Consider the following 22,081-nt stretch of genomic DNA (forward strand, 5'->3'; position numbering starts at 1 on the left):
TATGGATTGAGCTCTCTGATCTTTTTTTCTGGAAAATGTAACTGGCGCCCATAGGATTTATTTTTATTTTGGGGACCGAAGAACCGATTTAACCATGGTTTTGTTGAGAATTGTGAAACATGCTATAATCTAATGGCCGCCAGACGGTGCTGATTGGAAAAACTCAGTGGGCTATCTCCATTACTTTTCCTCTATTTCTGTTTAGAAACGCTCTCTCTCTCTTCTTCTGTCAGTGTGTCAGGTTCAGATAGCCAAACTTCTTTATTTCGAAGTGTTTTGGGAGTGAGGGCATGTAAAGCAAGAAATTCATCATATTTTTCAAAAAAAAATACGTCGTTCAAGGCAATAAAATATTATCATATCTAAATGTAGGATAAGTGGTTATTATGAGCAATGGGACTTTTTTATGAAGATTTTGACATTTATTAGCATTGTAAAAAAAAGAAATGCAAATCAGTGATCTTGTTTTACTAAATGTAATGTATGTGTTGTGTATTGTATAATATATTGTGTAGTGTATGTGTTTATAAATGTAATCTTTCTCAAATGTATACCCCCGTGTTATTATGAATCACGTTTATAAAGAGGTTGTTCAAGTTTTTCTGGACACAGAGCGACTCGTTACTCTCTTTTCCGAATGAAGGAATGAATGAAGTACAATCTTCTGACATTCCGTATCCTCGGACGCATACCGGTTCTAAGTGTACCATAGAATAAGATAAGATTTTTTTATTTACGTCAAGAATCGCCTGATAGCCTCAGTTTTTAGGTAAATGACGGCTCTACGGTTGCTATTGCTTGCCGAGTGGAAAATTTACGATATCTAAACTTCTTTTCATATTTTACGATGCACATAACAGCTTTATAAAAATAAATATGGTAAAGATGTAAGAGAGGCGTCACAAAAACTGCATTGTTTTATATATTTCGGGACCCAGAATATCATTTTGTTTGATCCGAGCATCTCAAATAATATTTCTCATGGGAGGCCTCAACAGGATTTTTGTGAGATTATTGCTGCAGCTTTTCAAGGAGAACTACATGATTTCATAAGCACACTTCCTGGTGGATATAAGACAGTTCTTGGACAGTATGGGTGAATTATCTCTGGGGGACAAAGGCAGCACATAGGATTGGCTCGCATCCTTTTAAAGGAAGCGAGCCTTATGATTTTCGATGAGGCGACCTTATCCCTAGATCTGGAAGCTAAACAGAAAATTATCTATAATTTTAAAGAAGTTGCCAAAAACAAAACAACTATCATCATAGCCCACCGTTTGACCATGATTATACATGCTGAATATACTATTTTTCTGAAAAACAGAGAAGTAGCACAACAGGGGACGCACAGCGCTCTCTTATAGAGAAAAAAGGGCTGTATCACAACCTATGGAAACCACAGGAATCTTTACATAAGAATTTTTGTAACAAATTCTTAGAAGCGCTCGTATTCTAGTGGTTCATTTCTCGTTCGTCCTCTTTTGGAAAATGTTGAACCGACAACTCTTTTAGACCGATGCATTGTTACAGATCAGCTATAGGGTGAATTCTTCTGATGTAGCATAGAGGGTACAAATCAATTATTTTGTTTGTTGGTTGGTTGGTTGAAAAAACGAAACATTTTTGAATGCAGAAGCGTGATAGTTCCAAGAAGAAACGATAGTCGTCCATAGTCATCCACCCACATCTACCGAATTTGTTAGGATGTTACATAACTTTCCAAGAGGGCAAGCATGACTGTATAATTATTTATACTTTCTAAATTGATTCTTCTATTCTTAGGGAACATTTTGCGTGTTTTGAAATCGAAAGAATTTATTTTTTATCCGAAAAATCTCCAAATAGAGACGTGTCCACGAACACGCAGACGGATAAACGAATATCTTGAAAAATAAGCCGTCAAGGATACATGGTAGAGTTAGCTAGAATTTATCCCTGTGAAAGATTGGCTGAGATCTCTGACGATCAGAAGTTTATGACCCTTGATGTATGATATGTCTCATATATCGCTTTCTTGCTTTAGATAAATCTAACATAAAATAGAATAAACGTTTTCTAGGTTGTGTGCACTTTTCATCTAAGCTAGAGAATTGTTGAGACAAAGGAGAGGAATGATGAGAAGGAGGATTTCCTTTTTATCGAACTTTGAGAAGACGTTAATAAATCTTTTTTTAGTTTTCCAGAAGAAAAAAAGAAACTTCCTCAATCATTTAAGTCGATTAAGATTTGTGGGGACTGTCCGATAAAGATTTTTCCCATCAAATGCTTCACCACACATTTTAGTATTTAGCTAAATCAAAACCAATGTTCAGCATGAAAATTCTTTAAAAGCTCAAGTTTAAAAACTTTGAGTAATCGGAATGATTTCCTTTCTTAAAGCTGATTTTGTTGTTTCGATGAGTCACGTCGCAGTCCAGTCTACAAAATCTTTATTGACTGTTTTTTTACTTAATGGAGTGGAGGTAGACTTGCTCAAGGGTATGGAGGAAAAAATATTTAGATCTGGTCAGATCTTTTTTAATATGGCCTAGATGAAAGATTTCCATCACTTGTAAATATATTAATATACATAGCGAGCTGGGACGAATTCCCGCCTTTTTTCCAGGGCACTTGCCAAAATATTATGTTCACGGAGCTTTTTTTGGGTAATGGTAAGATCTCTCACGAAAAACGAATTTCTTGAGTTAAACTTCTTTTTAATTATTTTTTTATTTCCAGAAAACGTTCAGAACAGTTTCAGAATTTAAGCCTTTCGAATGTCAATGACAAGTGAATAAAGTCATGGTATGAGCAGATCATCAAATATGAAAAACCTATTTCTCTATTTGCAGTCATTGCTTTTTTCGCACCATTTTCTTAATGTCCCATCCCTCGATTTTTCTGCTTTTTTATGAGATGTTCCATTTGTTTGGACATTTCAGGTTTTAAGACCCGTTACCCAAATCTGGAATCAAATCTTCTTTATCTCTCGTAATCTGAACAGTTATTTTTCCTTTTGCCCAAAAAACGGAGAGTTGATTTTTGGCCGACTTGATATTTCGGCGATCCTCCAAGGGATCTTCAGCGATCTCGTGGACCAAACCCCGAAAAGCATCTAGAAAAAAGTCGGATTTGAAGAAAGATTTTTGTTCAGTGATTTCATTCAAAAGTTATTAAGCGTGTATATTGAGTTTTTCGATGCTCTCTGTATGCATCGCTTTGAAAATCGTGAGGGTGGGTTCAAAACCGATTAAATGTTGTACCGTCTCGTGTCTTTGAGCAATGGCTTCTTTCCATTTTGGAGGTTTGTGTACGAACGTTTAACGCCCATTTCCTGGAAGACATTCTCGTAGGTGGTTAAAAATATACTCAGGCGATCTGTTACACGGAACCTTTCCTACCTTCAATTTTTTATGCATAGAGAATAGAACTACCACTCGAATCGCTGATAACCGATTTCAATCGATTCTAATCGACTAATTAACCATTCGATTATAATCGACGCAAAATTATCCAATTGACGCACAAATGATTAGATTTTAAAAAATATTAATCATTCGATTAGAATAAATGAAAATCGACCAATCGACCGATTTTCTATAAAAAATTTCCTTTAAAACATTTTTTTGTTATTGGTGCCTCTATATTCTATTTAACAGTTGTCAAAAGAAGTATTATTCTCACGTCCTGCCGTCGTTAGTCAGTGTGTCTTAGACTCGATAAAGATTGTTGAACGTGTTTTTATTCCTCTAAAACATTCCCATGTACGTTTAATGAATCTTGACTTTGTAAAACAAAAGCAATAACATCCCGAAATAATAAATATAAAATAAATAGAGCCCTATTTCTTGTTTGTTGATAAGAACCATTCGACGGATTGTACTCGAGTATCGCTTTGTTCAGTTCCAGCATTCCACTTTCAAACGCCGAAATCTTTTCCTTATCGGCTCTAGTATGACATTCCTCTTCGTCATCGAGTTCGTCAATCTGAGTGCTAGAACATGCTGCCGCAGTTACGGACTTCGCGTATTCGTAACCATGGTATCTGCGAGCATTTTTGACAGCGCATACTATAGCTGAAACAGTCAACTGGGGGGGTTTATGCATTGCCAGAACGTTGTTGATGACAACTACGGAAAATAAAAAAATATGAAAAATACTTATAAATTAACCAACTGAAGAGACAATAACCTAAAAAAACTGCGACCAAATTTATCAAGTGGCCGATTCCAATTATCAAATCTTTCCCTCGTTTATTCCATTGGACTTAGAGCTAAGAGACCGACTAGAAATGGTGATCAAAACAGCTTTTGCTATTTTATCTTTTGATCCTAATAATTTACGAAGATTTTGTATCTGAACACAGCACTATAATGACGAAAGAGCAACATGGACATAATAAATGATCGGCACCCGTCTATCAGGTTAGGTTAGTTTGGATACTCTTAACATATGAGTAAAAGTAAATGATTACGAGACAAATGTCACACATTGCAGCATTCAGAACAGAGATTTCTTGCGATTCGACGACTTTTTTAAAGTGGTAAATATTTTCTTTCATAACAGCTTCGCAAGTAACGCCTTTCCAACGGATGCCACTTGCACCTGCCTTTTTTTCATACAATTTACAGTGAAAACGGAAAAATTTTAAAGAAAGTATCCCAAACTTTCATTTATATTTAGGAGAACTGCATGAGAAATTCTGTTTGACTGGTTGATTCTGTAAAGGTTCCATACGAATTATTTTTTTTTTCTTGAATAAAAAATCATTTAGCATCTCATATGTTTTTTGGCTACATTTTTGCTGCCCCCCACTGTGTTGGGGAATGGTAGGTGTCAACAATTTATTGTTACACTTTCAGTCTACTCATTGGAACTTTTTAAAAGGCTTCTTTCCATATCCAGTGGCCGTAATGAACTCGGACCCCCAACAGCTGGAGATTCTTACCCATGGCTTTTCCCTCCATTGTCATCATAATTGCCCATTAAGCTCACGGCCGTTTGAACGTCGCGGTGTGATTTTACTACTTTTTATATTCAAATAACATTCATTTTACTACATTATGTTTATTGTTAGGCCTGGATTCGCATCCATCTTGCTTTTTTTTACACAGTGAATCAGAGATTGGCAGGAGTTTTAAGACTTGAAAATCAATCGAAAATCACTCCAATCTACTCCAAGTTACTCCAGTAAATCTGGTATAGTAGAATTTCCAATGTTGGATGTTAATTTAAAAAATTTCTTTCACTGTTTTTTTAGGTACTGATGGTCTACAAGCCATTTTGAACACAAACCAACAAGCAGCTAAAGTTGTCACAACTATGGCCGGGACTTCGAATTCCTGGCTTGAAGACAATGGCAATAGAAGAAGAGGCTATCTCGTGGAATGCCACGGGCAAAAAGATCCTCAATGAAGTGTTTTCTGGGGAAAGATAGAGAAATAAAAAAAAAAATAAAAAAAAAATGGAGAAAAAGAAGTTACAAATCCATTATTTAGATGATTTGGCGAAACGGTCAAACAGGCAGGTGTAGTCATTCCTATGATAACTGAATTTCCCGGCCAGTAGCGATACAAGATGAACTCTGGCAACAGATTCATCGGTAGCCAATCAGGAAGAGCCTTGATGGTTCGCGCGTATCTTGTTTCGATTTTGGTAGTTGCAGTCGCGCGGGCAACAAATTTTCCAACAATCTCCATTCCTGCCGGCAACCCGGGACGGTTGAATTTACCAAACCGTCCTGGATTGCTGAAAGTAATAGAAAATGGGGAAAATTAGACAACTACCAAATTAATAGCATTTAATACAGTTTACCTTTCACTTTGTTCTAGTGACGCGACCAATTTGTCAAAGTATCCAACGGTCAATGTATTCCCAGCCGATAGCCGGGCGCACAAGAAGACTAACGTCTTGTTCTTCCGGGGCACATCTTTCTTTGGGATATCAAGAATTCTTGGAGTTGGTGGAAATAGCGTTGTTATGTAATTGTGCTCGCAGGATACGCATGAATTCGTTGTCGTGCGGTAGATGCGACTTACGTAACGCTCGCAAAATGAGAAAATCGGTCCGTCGACCGTCGCTACTTTAGTTGTCCACACAACAACATTGGACGCCAAGATTTCCAAGATCCCATAGAAAGGGCAAACTCGCCTGTTTGAAAACAAAAAAAAAACTTATTAGAAAAAAATAAGTAAATTCGGTAATAAAATTGGTCTTACCATGTGAGCGTTTCAATCTTCTCTTGAAGCGACAAATGCGAAACACCTGTTAACATGGACAACATTTCGTTCCATTCAATACTTTCCTTTGGACAGGAGAGGCTGTTGTTGGCGTTGTAACATTTAAAAGCAGCATTGCCTGGACAGATCAGACAATCACCACTCCAACCTTCAGGTAAATCGTCACTGGACGACAGTTGTTCTATTGAAAAAATAAATTTTGGTTACTAAACAATAAAAAAAACGAAAACTAAAACGAAAAAAGCATACCGAGGCAATATGTGTGAAAAGAGGCAGATTTGTCAGAATAATACTGCTCAAATGCCTGTAATTTTGGCTCACAATTTTCTTGAAGAGTTGACCCGTCAATCGCATTTTCTTCTGATGGGATCCAGACTTCGTTTTTAAGTGATGGAGACGATTTAACGGTAAAATTTTTCCCGAGATATGAATGATCGACATCAAGATCAATAAACGGCGGATTGCACGTTTCTGGTTCATTCTGGTTTTTTTTCAAAGTACTTTGTTTCATTTTTCCCTTTTTTTTTCTTTTAAAAAGTCTCGAATCGGCTTGAAATTCTTCTACCGAGAAATTGAATTTCTTCAACAGATCTGCGGTTACTATTATTCCGTTTTCTTTGAGAATTTGAATCACTTGTGGTTTGCTTCTTGGATAGGTGTTACAACTAAAACAAATAAAAAAGAAATTTAATAGCAAGGAATTTGACGAATTCTAGAAATTATGAAAACTTACACCCAGAAATTTAATCGTTTACGAGGCGGATTGCCACATATTGAAAAAGGTCCTAGGCAGGTATTTGACGGTAGCCTAGCAATTGGTCGCCAATGTACAAATTTCGATTTCACCAATTTTGGATAGATTAATTCAGGGAAAATTTTCAAATCAGGTCTGTCGCTGTAAAACAAATTTGAAAATTGTAATGGGTAAAAAGAAAAGCGGTTAAGTTTTGAATTTTTCGATGATAAACGACACAACAAGTTGCTAGAAGGCAAATCAATTCAAAAGTTTATCATGAACAAAATCCTAGCAGTAAAACAGCGCGATGGCGTACAGATATTTTTCGATTCAAAGTAAATAAATAAAAATAAATAAAATAAATACGGAAGGACGGACATCATCCATTAACAGCAGGTCCGTAAAAAACAGTAAAAGTATTCGTCCTCATTCAACTTTTACACAAAAACAGAACTCTTTTTCCCCCCTTTTATTATTCGCCAAACCCGATTTCAGGTAGATAAAAATATAACCTCCAAAGCTTTTATCATCGACGATTCAGTTGATGCTCCTAAACGTCCCTCGTCGATTCTCTGTCGACGTCGGAGAGAGAAGGTCTTTCCCCGAATTCTACGCCATCCTGCCCGTGTTGCCTGTCAACTCTCTATGCACGCTAGAACAGAGACTATTGGTTTACATCCACCCACACACTGTATACACAGTATACGGAATATATTTACCGTGTCACGTCGAGCGTCGATAAAGAAAAAGACATTGGAAAAGTCTCTGTATTTGTTTTGTCCCCCCATTTCTTTTTCCCGTGTACTACTTGTATGCGGAATAGGTAAGATTGTCGTCGGTCGGCTGAATCAACAAATAGATGTAGTATATCATCGACTACTACTACTACTACAACGAGAGAAGTTGTAGCAAAGGGGGAAAAAAGAAGAGCTCGCAAGTGAAATTGGTCCGACAATAAAGAAGCAAGACAACTGAAAGATATTGTCAGATATATCAATATTGAAATGGCCGTGTGCTATGGGTTGATGGCGACGGTTGGCAACGAATCAAACGAAATGAAACCAAGCAAAAGAGATTATATGTCGACACACAAACACACAGCACAGCCCAGACGATTCCATCAGTGAATCAAAATCTATTTCTCTCTGTTCCTCCTCATGCGACACATCGGCCAAACGAGGTAACAAAAGAGACGCAACGGCAGGAGAAAGAGTTACTACCCCGCCATCGCGTTAGACATGTCGATCCCGTAAAACATTGGAGAGCGGTGCCCAACAGTCGCGACAATGGGGCGAAACACGTTCGACCGTATCTCTCCTTGATTGATTCACAGTCGATCTTCTTCAGACCGATCGAATGAAAACAAAAAAAAGTCAAAGACAGGAAGCAAAAGTGGAGAGGCGTGTACCAACTAATGTCCATCCGATCCTATAGATGTGTGTAAGACGCTCGTCGGGTCGACTTAAAAATAAGAAATAAAAGAGCGACGCCGATACAATCGGCAAGAGAAAGGGGAAATCACCTTTCCCCACCCCGAAAAAAATCGTTCGACATCAAAGTCCCATCAACTTCTCGTTTCCCCCTCACCTCCGTTTGCCGGCGTTTGATTCGCGTGATTGCGAGAGAAACGAATCCGGCGCGCCAACCCGACCGACAGCTAAACGCCTTAAGTCATTGATGATGTATCCGGCTTGAATAATCACGCACGCGAGGCATCGTCCAGTCAACAACTGCTCCCCGACAAAAGAAATAAAGAGGCGGATGGATGGATGGATGGATGGACGCCCGCTCAACCGATTTTTTTCCAGCACCTGCCAATACTTTTTTCCCAGACATTATATTGAAAGACTACAGCGAGGAAAAAAGGGGGTCGGGTCGGTCTCTCGTCCGTTCACGGCACAAATGTAAAAGTAAGTAATTGAAGCCATAGTCCATCTCGACGACGAACGCCAATAAAGAAAACGTTGGCGGTCACGTTGGCTGCTGCTGCTGCTGCTACTCCCACTTGCTCAGATATTATTATACGACCGACCCGGAAGAAAAAAGAAAAAAAAAGAAAAGTTTTTCATCTCGGTCGATATTTTCTTTTCTGCAACTGACCTGGGGAACTTTCCCAACAAACGTTAGATGCCTGTGTGTGTTTGCAGTTGCGGCAGCTGTTTCTCCCATACGGAGAGGAGCATTTTGTTCTCAATATAGTCCCTTCTCAGCAGACGACAGTATTGATTACATTCACCCATTTTCTCCCCACCCCCCAACCCCCACCCTTCCATCCCTTGCATGTGTCGGCGTGTGCCAGTGAATGCAAGTTTCATCCTCCCGCGGGGTTAAGAGGGAAAAAAGATCGTCTCCTTCTTCTTCTCTTCCTTGAAAAATAACAAAACAGGAAAAACAAAAGGAAACCGCTTCCAGGAGGCAATATCCTGGAACAACAGACACCATCAAGTGAGCTCACTGCCTCTCTATAAAGCCTTCAATCTCGCCTGTTCAATTATCCCGCTCCCATTTTTTCTTCCCTCTCTTTTTTTCACTAGGAAAATGAAAATGCCGATGCAGATTCGATTTCTCAGGCCAGAAGCTTCTCTTATACGGCCGACGACTGGTGGGGCTGTCAAAGTTTTCGGGCGTCGGCGGTTGATGCGACGGCGACGCCCGCTCCCGGTAAGTGTTTTCTGCGGATCTCAAACTAATTCACTTTGCTTTCCTCCTCATCTGCGAGCAAACAAGTTGGGAGGTGGCAGAAGGGAGAGAGTTACTATATCGACGCCGCTGCAGAGTAGCATATAGCTCATTTGTGTTTAGCGTCGTAGAGTCTCTCGCTCTACCACGGCTCAATTCACGCACGACGTCAAGACTATCCCGCTCTCGTTTAGCGTCGCGGGGAGAGAAAACAAAAATTCTGGATACAAGTCACTTTGGGCCGGTCAAGCGGGTGAAATGAGAAATCATGTAGAGATATGGCCGACCTCCTGAATTGAACAAACAAAAGATCGTTCGACCGTCGCTCGGGATTAAATTGACCGATCCTTTCATCATCAAATTACCCCCAAAACGTTAAAAGCGGAGAAAAAGGGGTGAAAATTGTTTGCCTAACCAGTTTAGCATTGAAGTCCGTCAAACAAAACAAACGAGCGAAAAAAAAGCAGTTGTTTTTTTTTTATTTCTTTTTTTCTTGATCGCAATCAACTATCCACCACTCCCACCGTATAAACCTTCCACCAACCCAGCCATTTTTGTTTTCTTTCTCCTTTTACAACATAGAAATAACCAAGAGAGAGAGAAAAACATAAATAAAACACACGGCGCTAGATGATTTGCTTGGTGTAAAGGACACTTACGGGAGAGACAGAGAGAGACTATAAAAGAAGTTTGACGTTATTCAACGTGCGGGCCACAAAATGGCGAGACGGATAACAGCAGGCAAATAGACGACAAGAAGAAGCTGTTCCCGTCCCCGGTTTCCCCCTTTACCCCCCAAAAAACTACGATATCTGCGCCAGAGCTCTGCTCAAAAAGTTGTGTCTCTCCTCTTTTCTTCCATTCATCAACCGAGCGAACAAATAAAAACGGAGGAAAGCCTTCCACAGCATAACCCTGAACTGCATCAAGCAGCCTATCTAAAATCAAAAGAGCTACACGTATAGGTTGTGGCTATACTAAACAAAAATGTTAACCACCATCACGCGTGTGATTTTTTTTTCTTCTTTTAACTTCCTTATAAAAATATAGTTACATGGATTTTTTTTTTCGTCCGGTTTTGTAGACATTGCCGTTGTCGGATTGATTGCGGAACCAGCGCGCCTGGAGTCGTGCGGAGAAAAAACTAGTCGAGCGAGTCGCAAAAGTCTCCCAAATACTTAACAAAAAAAAAAAAAAAATGGCACCACACGACGACGACGTTGGCCGATGCGAAGGAGAGAAAAGAAGAAGAAGAAGAAAAGTCATTCGAGTAACGACACACAGGACAAGCAGAGCCGGAGCTCACCGCCTGACTGCTGATGAGCGCCACCCACCCAGGGTTTTTCTTCGTTATACTACGCCCAAACGACACGTGCAAGAAAATAAGACAAATTCAATTAAAGTTGAAAAAAAAGTAAGTAAGTAAGAAAATTAGTATGTTCAATGGCGGATCCTTTGATTTGATGGGCTTCCCCCTACTAGCACTAGTTGTTACAAGAAGTCAGTAGCGGACAACCATACCAACAACTTTTTCTTGTCGTTTGCCGACGAAAAAAAAATAAATAAACAAAAAAACCAAAAGAAAAAAGAAAAGAAAAACTTCCGATTTTCAATGGATCCGGAACCGAGAGACAAGACGCACGAAACGGTTCGGCACACACACAAGACACGTCACATGAGGGGGGGGGGTTGAAACACAGCAGACGAGGACACGGGGACAATAGTAACGTCAAAGACACGCATATCCACACATACGGAACTGTACGGGCATCGGGAAAAAACTCCCGTCCAAGAGTTCCGAGAGTTCCTTAAGTCACTTGCACTCGACTTCAATCAATCAAAAGTCGGCCATGTCATGAAAACTAAAACTCTTGCGTCGAATTACACTGTCTTATCGTTTTGTTTCGACAAATAAATTATAAGTTTCCACAATGCGAATCGGATTAACACGGAAGAAGCAATTGTTGATTGAAAGGGGGGTGGCGGTGGTGGCCGCAATAATCCGCGACGAAATCAAACCCGCAAAAATTTGGTTGCCCGCAAAAAATATTTCACGATCGCACCAAACAAAAACAAAACGTCGACGGGGGAAAACAAATAATTGCAGAGAGTCGAACACTTACAAAATAAAATTTGTTTTTCGTTCGTTCGTTTCTTATTCGACAGCACCTCGTTTCAAACGCGTCCGCTCGGGCATCGACTCGGCTAAAAGGATCCAAAAGGATCCAGGCTGAATCTCCCACCAAGCGCCAAAGGGACAAGCCGAAAAAGAACCAACACTATCGGAAATATCGACCATACTGCACTTGTACCCATCATCATCTCTTCTTTTATTCCCTCCCCCTTCTTTCCAACAGCGGAAAATCACGCACGCCAACGGACAACGGACTAAATAACATCATCGACAGAATAGCAAAGGATAATTCTTTATGATCATAAATAATTGCCGATGGGCAGGACTCACCCGTCAAACAGAAGGTGGCGTAATCAGAGTAGCAAGAATTCTTCAGCAGAAAATCGTCGCTACAACCACAAATCCACGAAGACGACGACGATGACGTGTTGGTGTTGGCCGGCTCTTCCGTCCGCGATGTAGAGTAGCGTGTAGAGCAAGACGAATTCGGTTGGTTCGTGCTCGTTGGCGGGGCGGTCGATGCTCCTGAAAAAATTTCAAAATGATTCAAATTAGACGCCGAATTCATTTCAATCAAAAAATGGCGAACGCATTTCCCTGTATGGTTTTTTTTCTGTGCTTATAATATTACAATACTCATGACAGTCATAACTCTCTCTGTCTCTCATCTGTCTCTTTGTATCTGTCTCATCTGTCTACCATCCGCTTTGCATTCGAATCCGAAGAGTGAAAAAGGAAAGAACGAGGGGCTTTAGATGCGATCTAAACAAGCAATTCGATGCCGTTTTCCCTTCACAGTTCCCGTTTGCGGCCCATTCTCACGCACACAATATTTGCAGAGACGACAAAATAGCTGTTTGAGAGATCCTACTGTTTGTCGCCAAAGTGTTGAGCGCGGGGTGTCGTTTCTCTGATATATTTCGTCGTCTCTAATTCACAAATCCTCCCGCCACCCGAAAAAGAAAGTCGGCAATTCATTTCAAATTTAAAAATAAATACTTCACTTTTGTTTTTCTCCCTTCCGCAGGAAGTGTGGTGACCACCGAAAGAATACAGTAGGTATAAAACCCGCACTTTACAGTTTGATTCATATCAAGAGGTTGTCGCTCCCAGAGACGAGGCTAGATAAGAATTAGATATAGCGGGAAATTTAAAATTCGGATATTCGAGCCAAATATGCAATTACGGGCGGTGCCGACAGTGCAGTGGTACCCAGCGCGTAAACCACAAATTGCGTGAGAAGAGATATCTAGACTATACACAAAGCCTCTTCCGCATTACCAATCCCCCACTCATCTGGTTTCTCTCGATGGATCAATAATGACTAGGCACGGGCAAGAAAAAAAAGAAAATAACAAAACGGTCATAGCTAATATAGTGTAGATGTTATGATTTCGAAGCTGATAAAAGGTCCTAGCTTCACCCCGCATTTCCCCCCCCATTCTCCGTCCAGACTATTCCGTCTACATACAGAGACGGAATAATTTTTTTTTCTATTAGGTTGGGGGATGGGATTCCATCTCGCACGTCAATAAAAGTCAGCCAGAGTTGCCGGATTCGTTTTCACACACGCTCGTCTCTCTCTGCGCTATACATACTCGTCATTATAGATACTGCATCGCCATTGAGCGGCAGAGCCCTGCACACAGCACACACCAGTGTGTGTGCTGTGTTTCTTTTTTGGCTTCATTCCCCGGGATGTTTTCTTTGGCAGATTACTGCCAAGGAGAGAGAGAGAGAGCGACTTTGCTGGACTCTCTACCGCACCACTTTGGCTCTCGATGGATCTTCGCCCCCCCCCCCTTATTTCTTCCTTTTCCTTTTTCTTGTTATTGTTGTTGTATGCGCTGCATGTATTCCGTGGCATACCCCATAGCCCAGGCAATACTTACTCAGTCTCTCTCTCTCTTGTGCGCTCGCTATCTTTTCTCTTTCTCTGTGTCTCTCTCGCATCTCTCGCATCGCTTCATTCCGGCCACATATTCAGACGGAGGGAGGAAACAAAAAAATATACCTATCGGAGGCAACCAGCCCTTGCCTGATAACCTAGTAGATATACAGTATTCGGCTTCGCAGAACCTGATTAATGGGCAACAGCAATAACAACGACCCCGGCTTCGAAAAACAACCGAGACCAAAACACACACAGAAAGGCCAAAAGAGAAAAGACCAGCACGGGTAGTAGCAGTACTGTACATATGAAACCCACCCCTTTCTCCATGAATAAAAACAAAACAAAGCTCACACACACACAAAATAATAAACAAAAATGTAAAAGGATATAGTGTGCGCTATGTATATGGAAGTGCTAGTCTATCGATGTGAGTAGAGAGACTAAATGGGGGGGAAGAATCGGACAAGTTTCGCTTTTCGCTTGGTGGGCCCATGACGATCGTCTATCGATAAGGCGATCGTTACGACACTAACAAAGTGAGGACGGAAAAGGAATCGAATAGAAACGGACGGGAACTTCACGCTCGGATTGACGAGCGAAAGTGGGAATGGACAAAAAAAATAAAGAGGCCCGGATGATAATGGGCCTTGGTTCTGGGCAACAAGGCAGCTAGAACGACGATAATGACGAGCAGGATCAGGATGAACACCATAAGAAGGCCTAGAATCAAGAGTCCGAGTGAAGTCACGCCTAAGAGACCTCCGGCCTTTTGAACCTATCCATCACACACTAGAAATGAAAGAGAAAGGGGAAAAAATTACCCAACCAATTTCGACAGAAAACGAAATCATATAGAGATCAATGGAAGAAGAAGAAGAGAGAATTTGAATTTCGAATTCGAAAAAGAACCAACACCATCGGAAATATCGACCATGCTGCACTTGTACCCATTATCATCATATGATGATATAATATTCTATTTAAAAACATACCCATCAGTCCACGACGACGACGACTTGTTGGTATTGGCCGGCTCTTCCGTCCAGGATGTAGAGCAGCGTGTAGAGATCACGACACTGAAACCGTTGCCACCGAAACAAAAACTTGGCAAATAGTTAAGACTATCGGCCCAGTTTAATGAAAGTGTAACAGAAACACAAAATCAGCCAGAGAGCTTTACGACAACAGCACGACTCGTGTTACACAACAAACAGAATTTTTTTTCACCGTCATGGGGCACCATATTTCCTGGCTGAATTTTTGGCGGTAATGCGTTCTGCGTAAGAGGAGGAATGGTTTACAAATCAGCCATTTTGAACTTTTCTCTCCACCCATCCAACCACCCAGGCACGACTCGTGTTATACACATCACACATGATTTAATTTCCGATGAAAATTAAACTGAAGAGATCAATCAAATTCAGCCAGAGAGCTTTAAGATGACAGCAGGCACGACTCGTGATACACACCAAACATAATTTTTTTTTCACCGTCAAGAAGCGCCATATTTCCCGAGCTGAATTTTTGGCGGCAATTCGTTATGCGTAGGAGGAGGAAGGGTTTACAAATTGGCCATTTTAAACTTTTCTCTCCACCCATCCAACCACCCCATTTAGAAAACAAGTTGGACATTTTGAATTTTTTTTTCCTCACCCCTCCCCAACCTTCATTAATTATTTTAACTACACTAAAATTTAAGTGACGCAATAAGCAAACAAAAGAAATATGATTCGTATGAAAAAAGTTTTTATTGAATTGACATTCTTGAAATGTTGTTTATCACTTGTGAAAAAAATGACAGAAGTTGGATACATATGCAAATTAAATTTCACCAAGCAGATATGGTTAGTGTAACAAACATCAAAAAAAATCAAAATTTCCATATCGTAGAGTTTTCAGTAAGCTTTGGACCACCACCTCATTGCCATCTGTTGATCCTATATTTTAATCAAATAGTTAAATTTCAATTTATTTTGTTTTAAATATTATTTTTAATTTTACCTGTGTAAAGTTCAAACTCTTTCTTTGCCCGATTGATGTAATCTCCTTGGATTTTTTTGGATAATGTTGACCATTTTTGGACCGTTTTTGTTTGCAAATCCATGATGTTGTTTCGCCATTTTGGATTGTCTGGTAAGTTCTTACTGAATTCGTCACAGAAGTACCTGAAATATTAAAAATAAATAAATTAAAGAAATCTTAAGACAAATAAAATGGAAGCTTACCAGAAAATCGGGTTAAAACACATCTTGTCTACCAATTCTTTCTCCTTTTCTGGAATGGGGACAGCCAATTTGTCTCCAGTGTACGACCTTTCTCCAGGACGTAAAGCAATGATCATGTTATCTACAATTCTTATCTCCTCCTCGATAAGTTTATTTCTTCTCTCCATTAGGCGACGATAATCATCCTTTTCTTCCTCTGGGAGTTTCTGAAAAAAAAGGAAAAGAAAAAGATTAGTTAAAAGGCAAACAAAATAAAATAAAAAAATAAATAAAAAAATAAAAAACTTACAATCCACCTTTGCTCTAGCGACTTGACCATTGATGGCAGAAATAACTTGTCAGGGTTATCCCTCAGAAAACACTCAGAAATGACGTCAACGAATGTTCCGAACGCATCCTTTTTTTTCAAAAGATCATACCGATCTTGAAGATACTCAGATACACTTGTTTCCGTTTCCATCTTCAGAACGAACGAATTTAAACAATCAGGGGAACGAAAGAAAATAGAGAATGAGTAAAGCCTACGTTTCTTATCTAATTTATACTCGAGTGAAGAAATTTTGGTAGCCAAAAATCAAAGATTGAAATACTATTGGTGGAACAAAAACCACCCAGTAATAAGGGGGGGGGTTACGGGGGTTACGGGGAACTTGTTCCACCACTACCTGATACGCTTAAGCAAATTTTGGCTACCATCAGGGTAAATTCTTTCCCCATTACCCCTCAAATTTTTTTTAAAGCTTTTTGGATGAGGACAAGCTACAATAATAATGTTACAGAAATTGAATAGCGTTATTAGAAGAGACTCTAGGTAGCCTAAACTTAATTGAGGTTCAAATAGAACGTTTCTAATTTACTGATGAAGTAAAAAGCTCGTGATAGTCGTAAATTGGCAATTGTCGATCTATTTTTTGAAAGAAGTATGACACCCATTCATATAATTTGAATTGGTGCCATAAAGCGACAGATTACAAGTCAACTGTAATAATACCAACAAAAAGAACATTTTCAGTTTCAGGTGGTGACTATAGACAAATTGTGGTGCTTTAAAAGAAATCCACATCGTTATTTTCCTTCCTATTATGAATAAGAATTATAAATCTGATTTGAATATCAAAAGTTCACTTGGGTGTGAACCTCTTAAAAAAATTCGACTTTTAAAACACAATCCCGAAAAGCAGAAGCAATAAGATGAAATTCAATTATTTCAAGTGTTTAGTATACCCGATTAAATATTGCAAGAGTTTCTGATAAGATACTCGAAGATACTACTTCTTAACTTCTTTAAATACTTAGACCTAACTGACTTAAATAATAAAATGAAATACTTGAATAGATTATGCAAACTTCCCTTTATCTATTTAGGATTAATAAAGGTTACCTATTATTTTTTGTCGGAAAATTTGGGAATACCGGAATTGAGAGGAATGTTATGAATTGGAGAATTGTCAGAGAAAACCCAAGACGGGTTTTAAAATCATGTCATAAAATAAAATGTAAACGTTTTTCGTACTTTAAATTTGGATACCTCAATGAAATTGCCAAATGATTTAATTAATAGTTTACTGTCGGGCATGGCCGATGTCAGACTATTAATGGTATCGTGCAGTGGTCTCTCTATGCGGGGATTTTAAAGTAATCATGAGTGATTACCATTCTTGGCAAGTTTCACGATTCCCGACCATGCCTCTATAAAACGCAAGGGTGAAAAACTTTCCTAGTCGTTCCAACCATTGATCACCTTAATTGATGGATATACTGATAGTGAATAGTGCACGGTGAGGTTACCCACGCTCACTTTTCCGTTCATTCTTCCGATCGTTCATTCACACAGCTTTGAATTCGCCATGAATGATTTTTCAGTAAATTGTATTTTACTTGCCAATCCATCTTTCACTGTTAAACATTTTTTTTTAATGACGCGGTTTATCAATTAGGTGATTTACTCGCGGCCGTATGGCCTAACGGAACCAGAATAGGACGCAGTTTATTTATATAGTACTTAGAATTATAATGTTAGTATATAATTATAGTTTATCGTCCGTAGGCCGATTGCTGCGGCTGTTGGAATGAGGGCTGAATAGGAGTCCACCACGACGGTTGAGTCGGAGCTGCCCAAGACGGTTGTTGAGCTGGAGCTGGGTATGAGGGTTGTTCAACTGGTGCTGGGTAAGAAGGCTGTCCACCAGGTCCTGGACTACCTGGTGTTCCTGGTTGACCTGTAGTAATAGAAGATGACGTTATATGATGGATAAATAAAATAAAACAAAACTGCTCCTGCATTACCTGGAATACCTGGGCCTCCATCTGGACCTGGACCTCCTTGGGGTCCGGGGCCTCCTTGTGGCCCTTGTTGTCCTGGTCCAACCGGGAAGCCAGGTGAACCTGGTTTACTTTGAGGTCCGGGGCCACCGATCGGTCCAACGGGTCCAGCTGGTCCAGGTCCGCCATTGAAACCTGGAGCACCGGGTTTGCCTTGAGGTCCAGCTGGTCCGGGTCCACCAGGTCCACCATTGAGTCCGGCAGGGCCAACAGGTCCGGGTCCTCCAGGTGTTCCTGGATTTCCGGCATTTCCTGTTTCTCCCTTCGGTCCAGCAGGTCCAGGGGCGCCAGGTGGTCCTGGTGGTCCGACTACTGTGCTCTGTTGTGACTGTCCGAATCCTCCTTCAATAGCACCTCCATCTGAACCAGGAAATCCTTGTTGTATGTCCTAATTGTATCTCGAAATCTTTCATTTCCTATTGAAATTCGACGAAAAAATTATTATTTTATCCTGAAAATGTAAATGAAGTCTACCACCTCGGTGGAAGTTAGAAAGTGTTCAATGACGTGCTTCCGGCGAGGATATTCCAGTTCGCCGAGCGAGAAATAGCCAGCAGCGAGGGCAGCTTTCTCTCTAATTTTGCTACCAATTTTGGCGTCGTCGACAACAGTGAGCAGATTTTCTACGGTGCGTGCAGACTCTCCGGTCGAGTCAAGCAGGGAACCTCAACGGCACATTTCGCTGACAGACAGACAGGCGGCGATCCTAAAGGTATGAAAATTAAATGGGGATCTAACATTTAATGAAATATGGAGGCACAATACTTAACCATGTTGAATCGAATCGAGAGTAATCACAAACTGGAAGGCAGAGAAAGAAAAAATAGCAGATGACAGCAGAAAAAAGAAACATAGCGAAAGCATCGCCGACAACTGTGAAATTATGCAAATAAGAATTTAAACTGGTGCAGCAATGCAACCGATGCGAAAGATGGTTAATCGGTCTATTTCTTATTTCGGCTCCAAATGTTCTGCATTTCTTGCCGTATACGTTTGAAAATACGAAAAATGCATAAAGTTGCGAGAAACAATTAACTTGTTGAGGTTTTTTGCTGCCGTTTGTTGATTGAACACATCCTTGACGAGTTAATACAAACTTAAGTTTGATTGAATACGGTTAATGTTAGTTAAGTGCATCAATAATCCCCCAGATCTCTTTCCTTTAACATAAACCAGCATCAACTACGTTTTCATAATAAGCTTTTCGGCAATGGTGATAATAAACCTGTCGGCCCCCATGCTGCCTTCCCAACACGTTTTAAAGGGCGAGATTTTAATGGTCAGCTGGGCCTGGTGGACCTGGAATGCAGACCAATTTTTCTCGCAATCTTGCCCCAGTTTTTTTTATCTTGGGGATTGAAAGTTTTCGGCCAGAGCAAGTGATTGCTATGTGTTTTCAAATGGCAGGGTTGGACAGCTGCAGGTCTTCTGTGTCTATGGACAACAAGGGTAAAGTAAAATTTTTGAATTTCATTATCTCATTTCTCGGGCAACTTTTTCTTTAATGAGAAGGGGAACATAAACATGAATCCAATAGACCAATGACGTGTACAGAAATAAGATATCATTTGCGCATATTTTAAGATTCAATGCAAATTAGTTCCAATTTGTGATTGAGGGAAATCCCCTCTTAAAACCTTGATGAAACAGAATATTCATTGGAATTAGAGCGTTATATTTCTGGAAAGGTTTGGGCTTTTTCTATTGAATATAGTAGACTCTTTGTAATGCGACACAGAACCTGTGAAAATATGCTTATTGTTGTTATTGATTGCGGAATTTCAAATAATTAAAGACCAGATTGTACCAACGATTTTTAACTTTCTTTATTTAAATTACAATTGCAATATTTCCAGTAAAAATAGATATATATACGGACATTTTTTCAAAGAGTTTTGTTTGGATCTAAAAAGAACGGTAAGCTGCCCGAATTTAGCAAAATACCAACTCACAATGCCTTATTAATGGTTCTGGTTGGTGGCACTTCACTCCATTTCGACAGCCAGTGCATCATACAGGCTGGACTTAATGATAGCGCCCAGGAGCGGCGTAGGTGACATGTCCTGGAGCACCGATCGGTCCAATTGGTCCAACTGGTCCAGGGGGTCCAGTTTGCCCAGTTTTGCCTTGGTAGCCAGCAAAGCCAACCGGACCGATGGGCCCAACGGGGCCAGGACCACCGGGGTATCCAGGAGTTCCAGGTTTACCTTGAGGTCCGATCGGTCCGATCGGTCCGATCGGTCCAACTGGTCCAACAGGTCCAACGGAGCCAGGGTATCCAGAGGGGCCCTCTTTTCCTTGAAGACCTTGGGAGCCGGGAGCTCCGGGGCCACCAGGGGCACCAGATCCCCCAGGATTACCATCCTTACCAGTTTTGCCTTGTTCGCCTTGAGGTCCTGCTTAGCCAAAAAGTTAAAATCATTAGAAAAATTCTATTAATAACATTTTCCACGGTCAACGAACCTGGAGCACCAGGAGCGCCGTTGTATCCATCTTTTCCAGGAGCGCCAGTCAAGCCATTGGAACCGTCTTTACCAGGAGCTCCATCGTAGCCTGGATTTCCAACAGGGCCTTGAGGTCCAACAGGGCCGATAGATCCAGGAGCGCCGTTAAGTCCGTCTTTGCCTGGAGCACCGTTATAACCTCGAGTTCCAGCTTCTCCCTTGGGACCAGGGCTGCCAGGGTAACCAGGAGAACCATCTTTACCAGCGGGGCCTTGGGGTCCAGTTGTTCCAACTGGGCCAATGGGCCCGGGTCCTCCAGGAGCGCCAGGAGCTCCGTCTTTACCAGGGTAACCAGGGGCACCAACTGGGCCGGGAACATTAGATTGAACAGTTACACCAGGGGCACCCGTTTCTCCTTTAGGTCCAGAAGGTCCAGGGGCTCCATTGTAACCGTCTTTGCCTCGAGCACCAGGTGCTCCATTCATGCCTGGAGCTCCAGGAGCTCCGGGTTCTCCCTTTGCGCCAGAGTAACCAGGAGCACCAGGGGCACCAGTAGCTCCATCATTGCCTCTTGCACCAGTCAATCCTTGTGCTCCAGGTGCTCCATCATCTCCGGGATTTCCTTGAGGTCCCGGAGCGCCAGTAGATCCAGGGGCGCCAGTATTTCCCTTTTCTCCCTTAGGTCCAGCATATCCTTGCGGGCCAGGGGCTCCAGGTGGTCCAACAATATATTTATCAGAGTTGTCAACAACTCCGGGAGCTCCAGCGGGTCCTTGGGGTCCTTGGGCACCAGCTTGTCCTCTCAGCCATGGAAGGTACCTAAAAGGTTCGTATATTTATTTCGTCTGCAATCTTTTAAAGTTTCAACTGTTGCTTACTCAAGGAAGCGTTCCCACTGTCTTTGAATATCTTCAAGCTCGTAGTTGTCACCGTAAGCTACTTGAGCCCGCTGGTATTGCGGAGCAGCCAAAGCAGCCGCAAAGAGGCAAGTTAAAATGATAGCCTAAACAAAAATACAATAACGAACTAGGCAACAATAATTGGGATACGTTATGAAAGGAAAAATCAGGTAACTTACTGCTGCTTTCATGGTTTCCAGATTTAATAATGTTAGTAGAACAAAAGTTTGCTCTTCAAAACAGCAAATTTTCTAAATGAAAAAAATGACGAGTTGTAAAAAATTTAACTTTTCAATCACTTTTCAAAATTTTTGCGATGAGATGATGTCGCTTGAAATCCGATTTGAATGATTTTGAAAAAGAAGCTAACCTTTAAGTTTAAAATGCTGTTTGCTTTTCCGCTGCTGAACCAACGCTGATGAAAATTTGCTGATCGCTCGCCTTTTAAACTCTCAATTGCTCCAATTAAAAGTAAAGGAAAATTAAACTCGTCATGAAAAACCGCCTGTTAAACCTGAAAATGAAAGGAC

At 40.8% G+C, this 22,081-nt stretch overlaps 3 protein-coding genes across 4 annotated transcripts; all 3 read right to left on the reverse strand.

The window, feature by feature from the left end:
- Positions 1-5,030: 5,030 nt before the first annotated feature.
- Positions 5,031-11,884, reverse strand: LOC124193928. Its single transcript, XM_046587907.1, has 7 exons — positions 10,688-11,884; positions 6,952-7,113; positions 6,468-6,883; positions 6,198-6,399; positions 5,794-6,129; positions 5,463-5,727; positions 5,031-5,402 (listed from the first exon to the last, which is right to left on the reverse strand). The coding sequence occupies exons 1-7, from the start codon at positions 10,897-10,899 to the stop codon at positions 5,388-5,390; spliced, it is 1,608 nt and encodes a 535-aa protein (XP_046443863.1). The 5' UTR covers positions 10,900-11,884; the 3' UTR covers positions 5,031-5,387.
- Positions 11,885-17,920: 6,036 nt separating this feature from the next.
- On the reverse strand, positions 17,921-18,568 carry LOC124194798 (cuticle collagen 1-like). Its single transcript, XM_046589185.1, has 3 exons — positions 18,563-18,568; positions 18,173-18,527; positions 17,921-18,105 (listed from the first exon to the last, which is right to left on the reverse strand). The coding sequence occupies exons 1-3, from the start codon at positions 18,566-18,568 to the stop codon at positions 17,921-17,923; spliced, it is 546 nt and encodes a 181-aa protein (XP_046445141.1).
- A 1,451-nt stretch (positions 18,569-20,019) lies between these two features.
- Positions 20,020-22,081, reverse strand: LOC124193580 (collagen alpha-1(I) chain-like). Of its 2 annotated transcripts, XM_046587481.1 has the most exons (6): positions 21,922-22,081; positions 21,731-21,802; positions 21,531-21,655; positions 20,672-21,471; positions 20,491-20,604; positions 20,020-20,400 (listed from the first exon to the last, which is right to left on the reverse strand). In XM_046587481.1, exons 2-6 carry the CDS (start codon positions 21,740-21,742, stop codon positions 20,234-20,236), a joined length of 1,218 nt encoding a protein of 405 aa, XP_046443437.1. In that variant the 5' UTR covers positions 21,743-21,802; positions 21,922-22,081; the 3' UTR covers positions 20,020-20,233. The 2 variants fall into 2 exon arrangements, with proteins under 2 accessions (XP_046443437.1, XP_046443436.1); XM_046587480.1 differs by having other exon boundaries at positions 20,020-20,604.

Source organism: Daphnia pulex, chromosome 5, assembly GCF_021134715.1.
Source record: "Daphnia pulex isolate KAP4 chromosome 5, ASM2113471v1".
Taxonomy (NCBI): Eukaryota; Metazoa; Arthropoda; class Branchiopoda; order Diplostraca; family Daphniidae; genus Daphnia; species Daphnia pulex.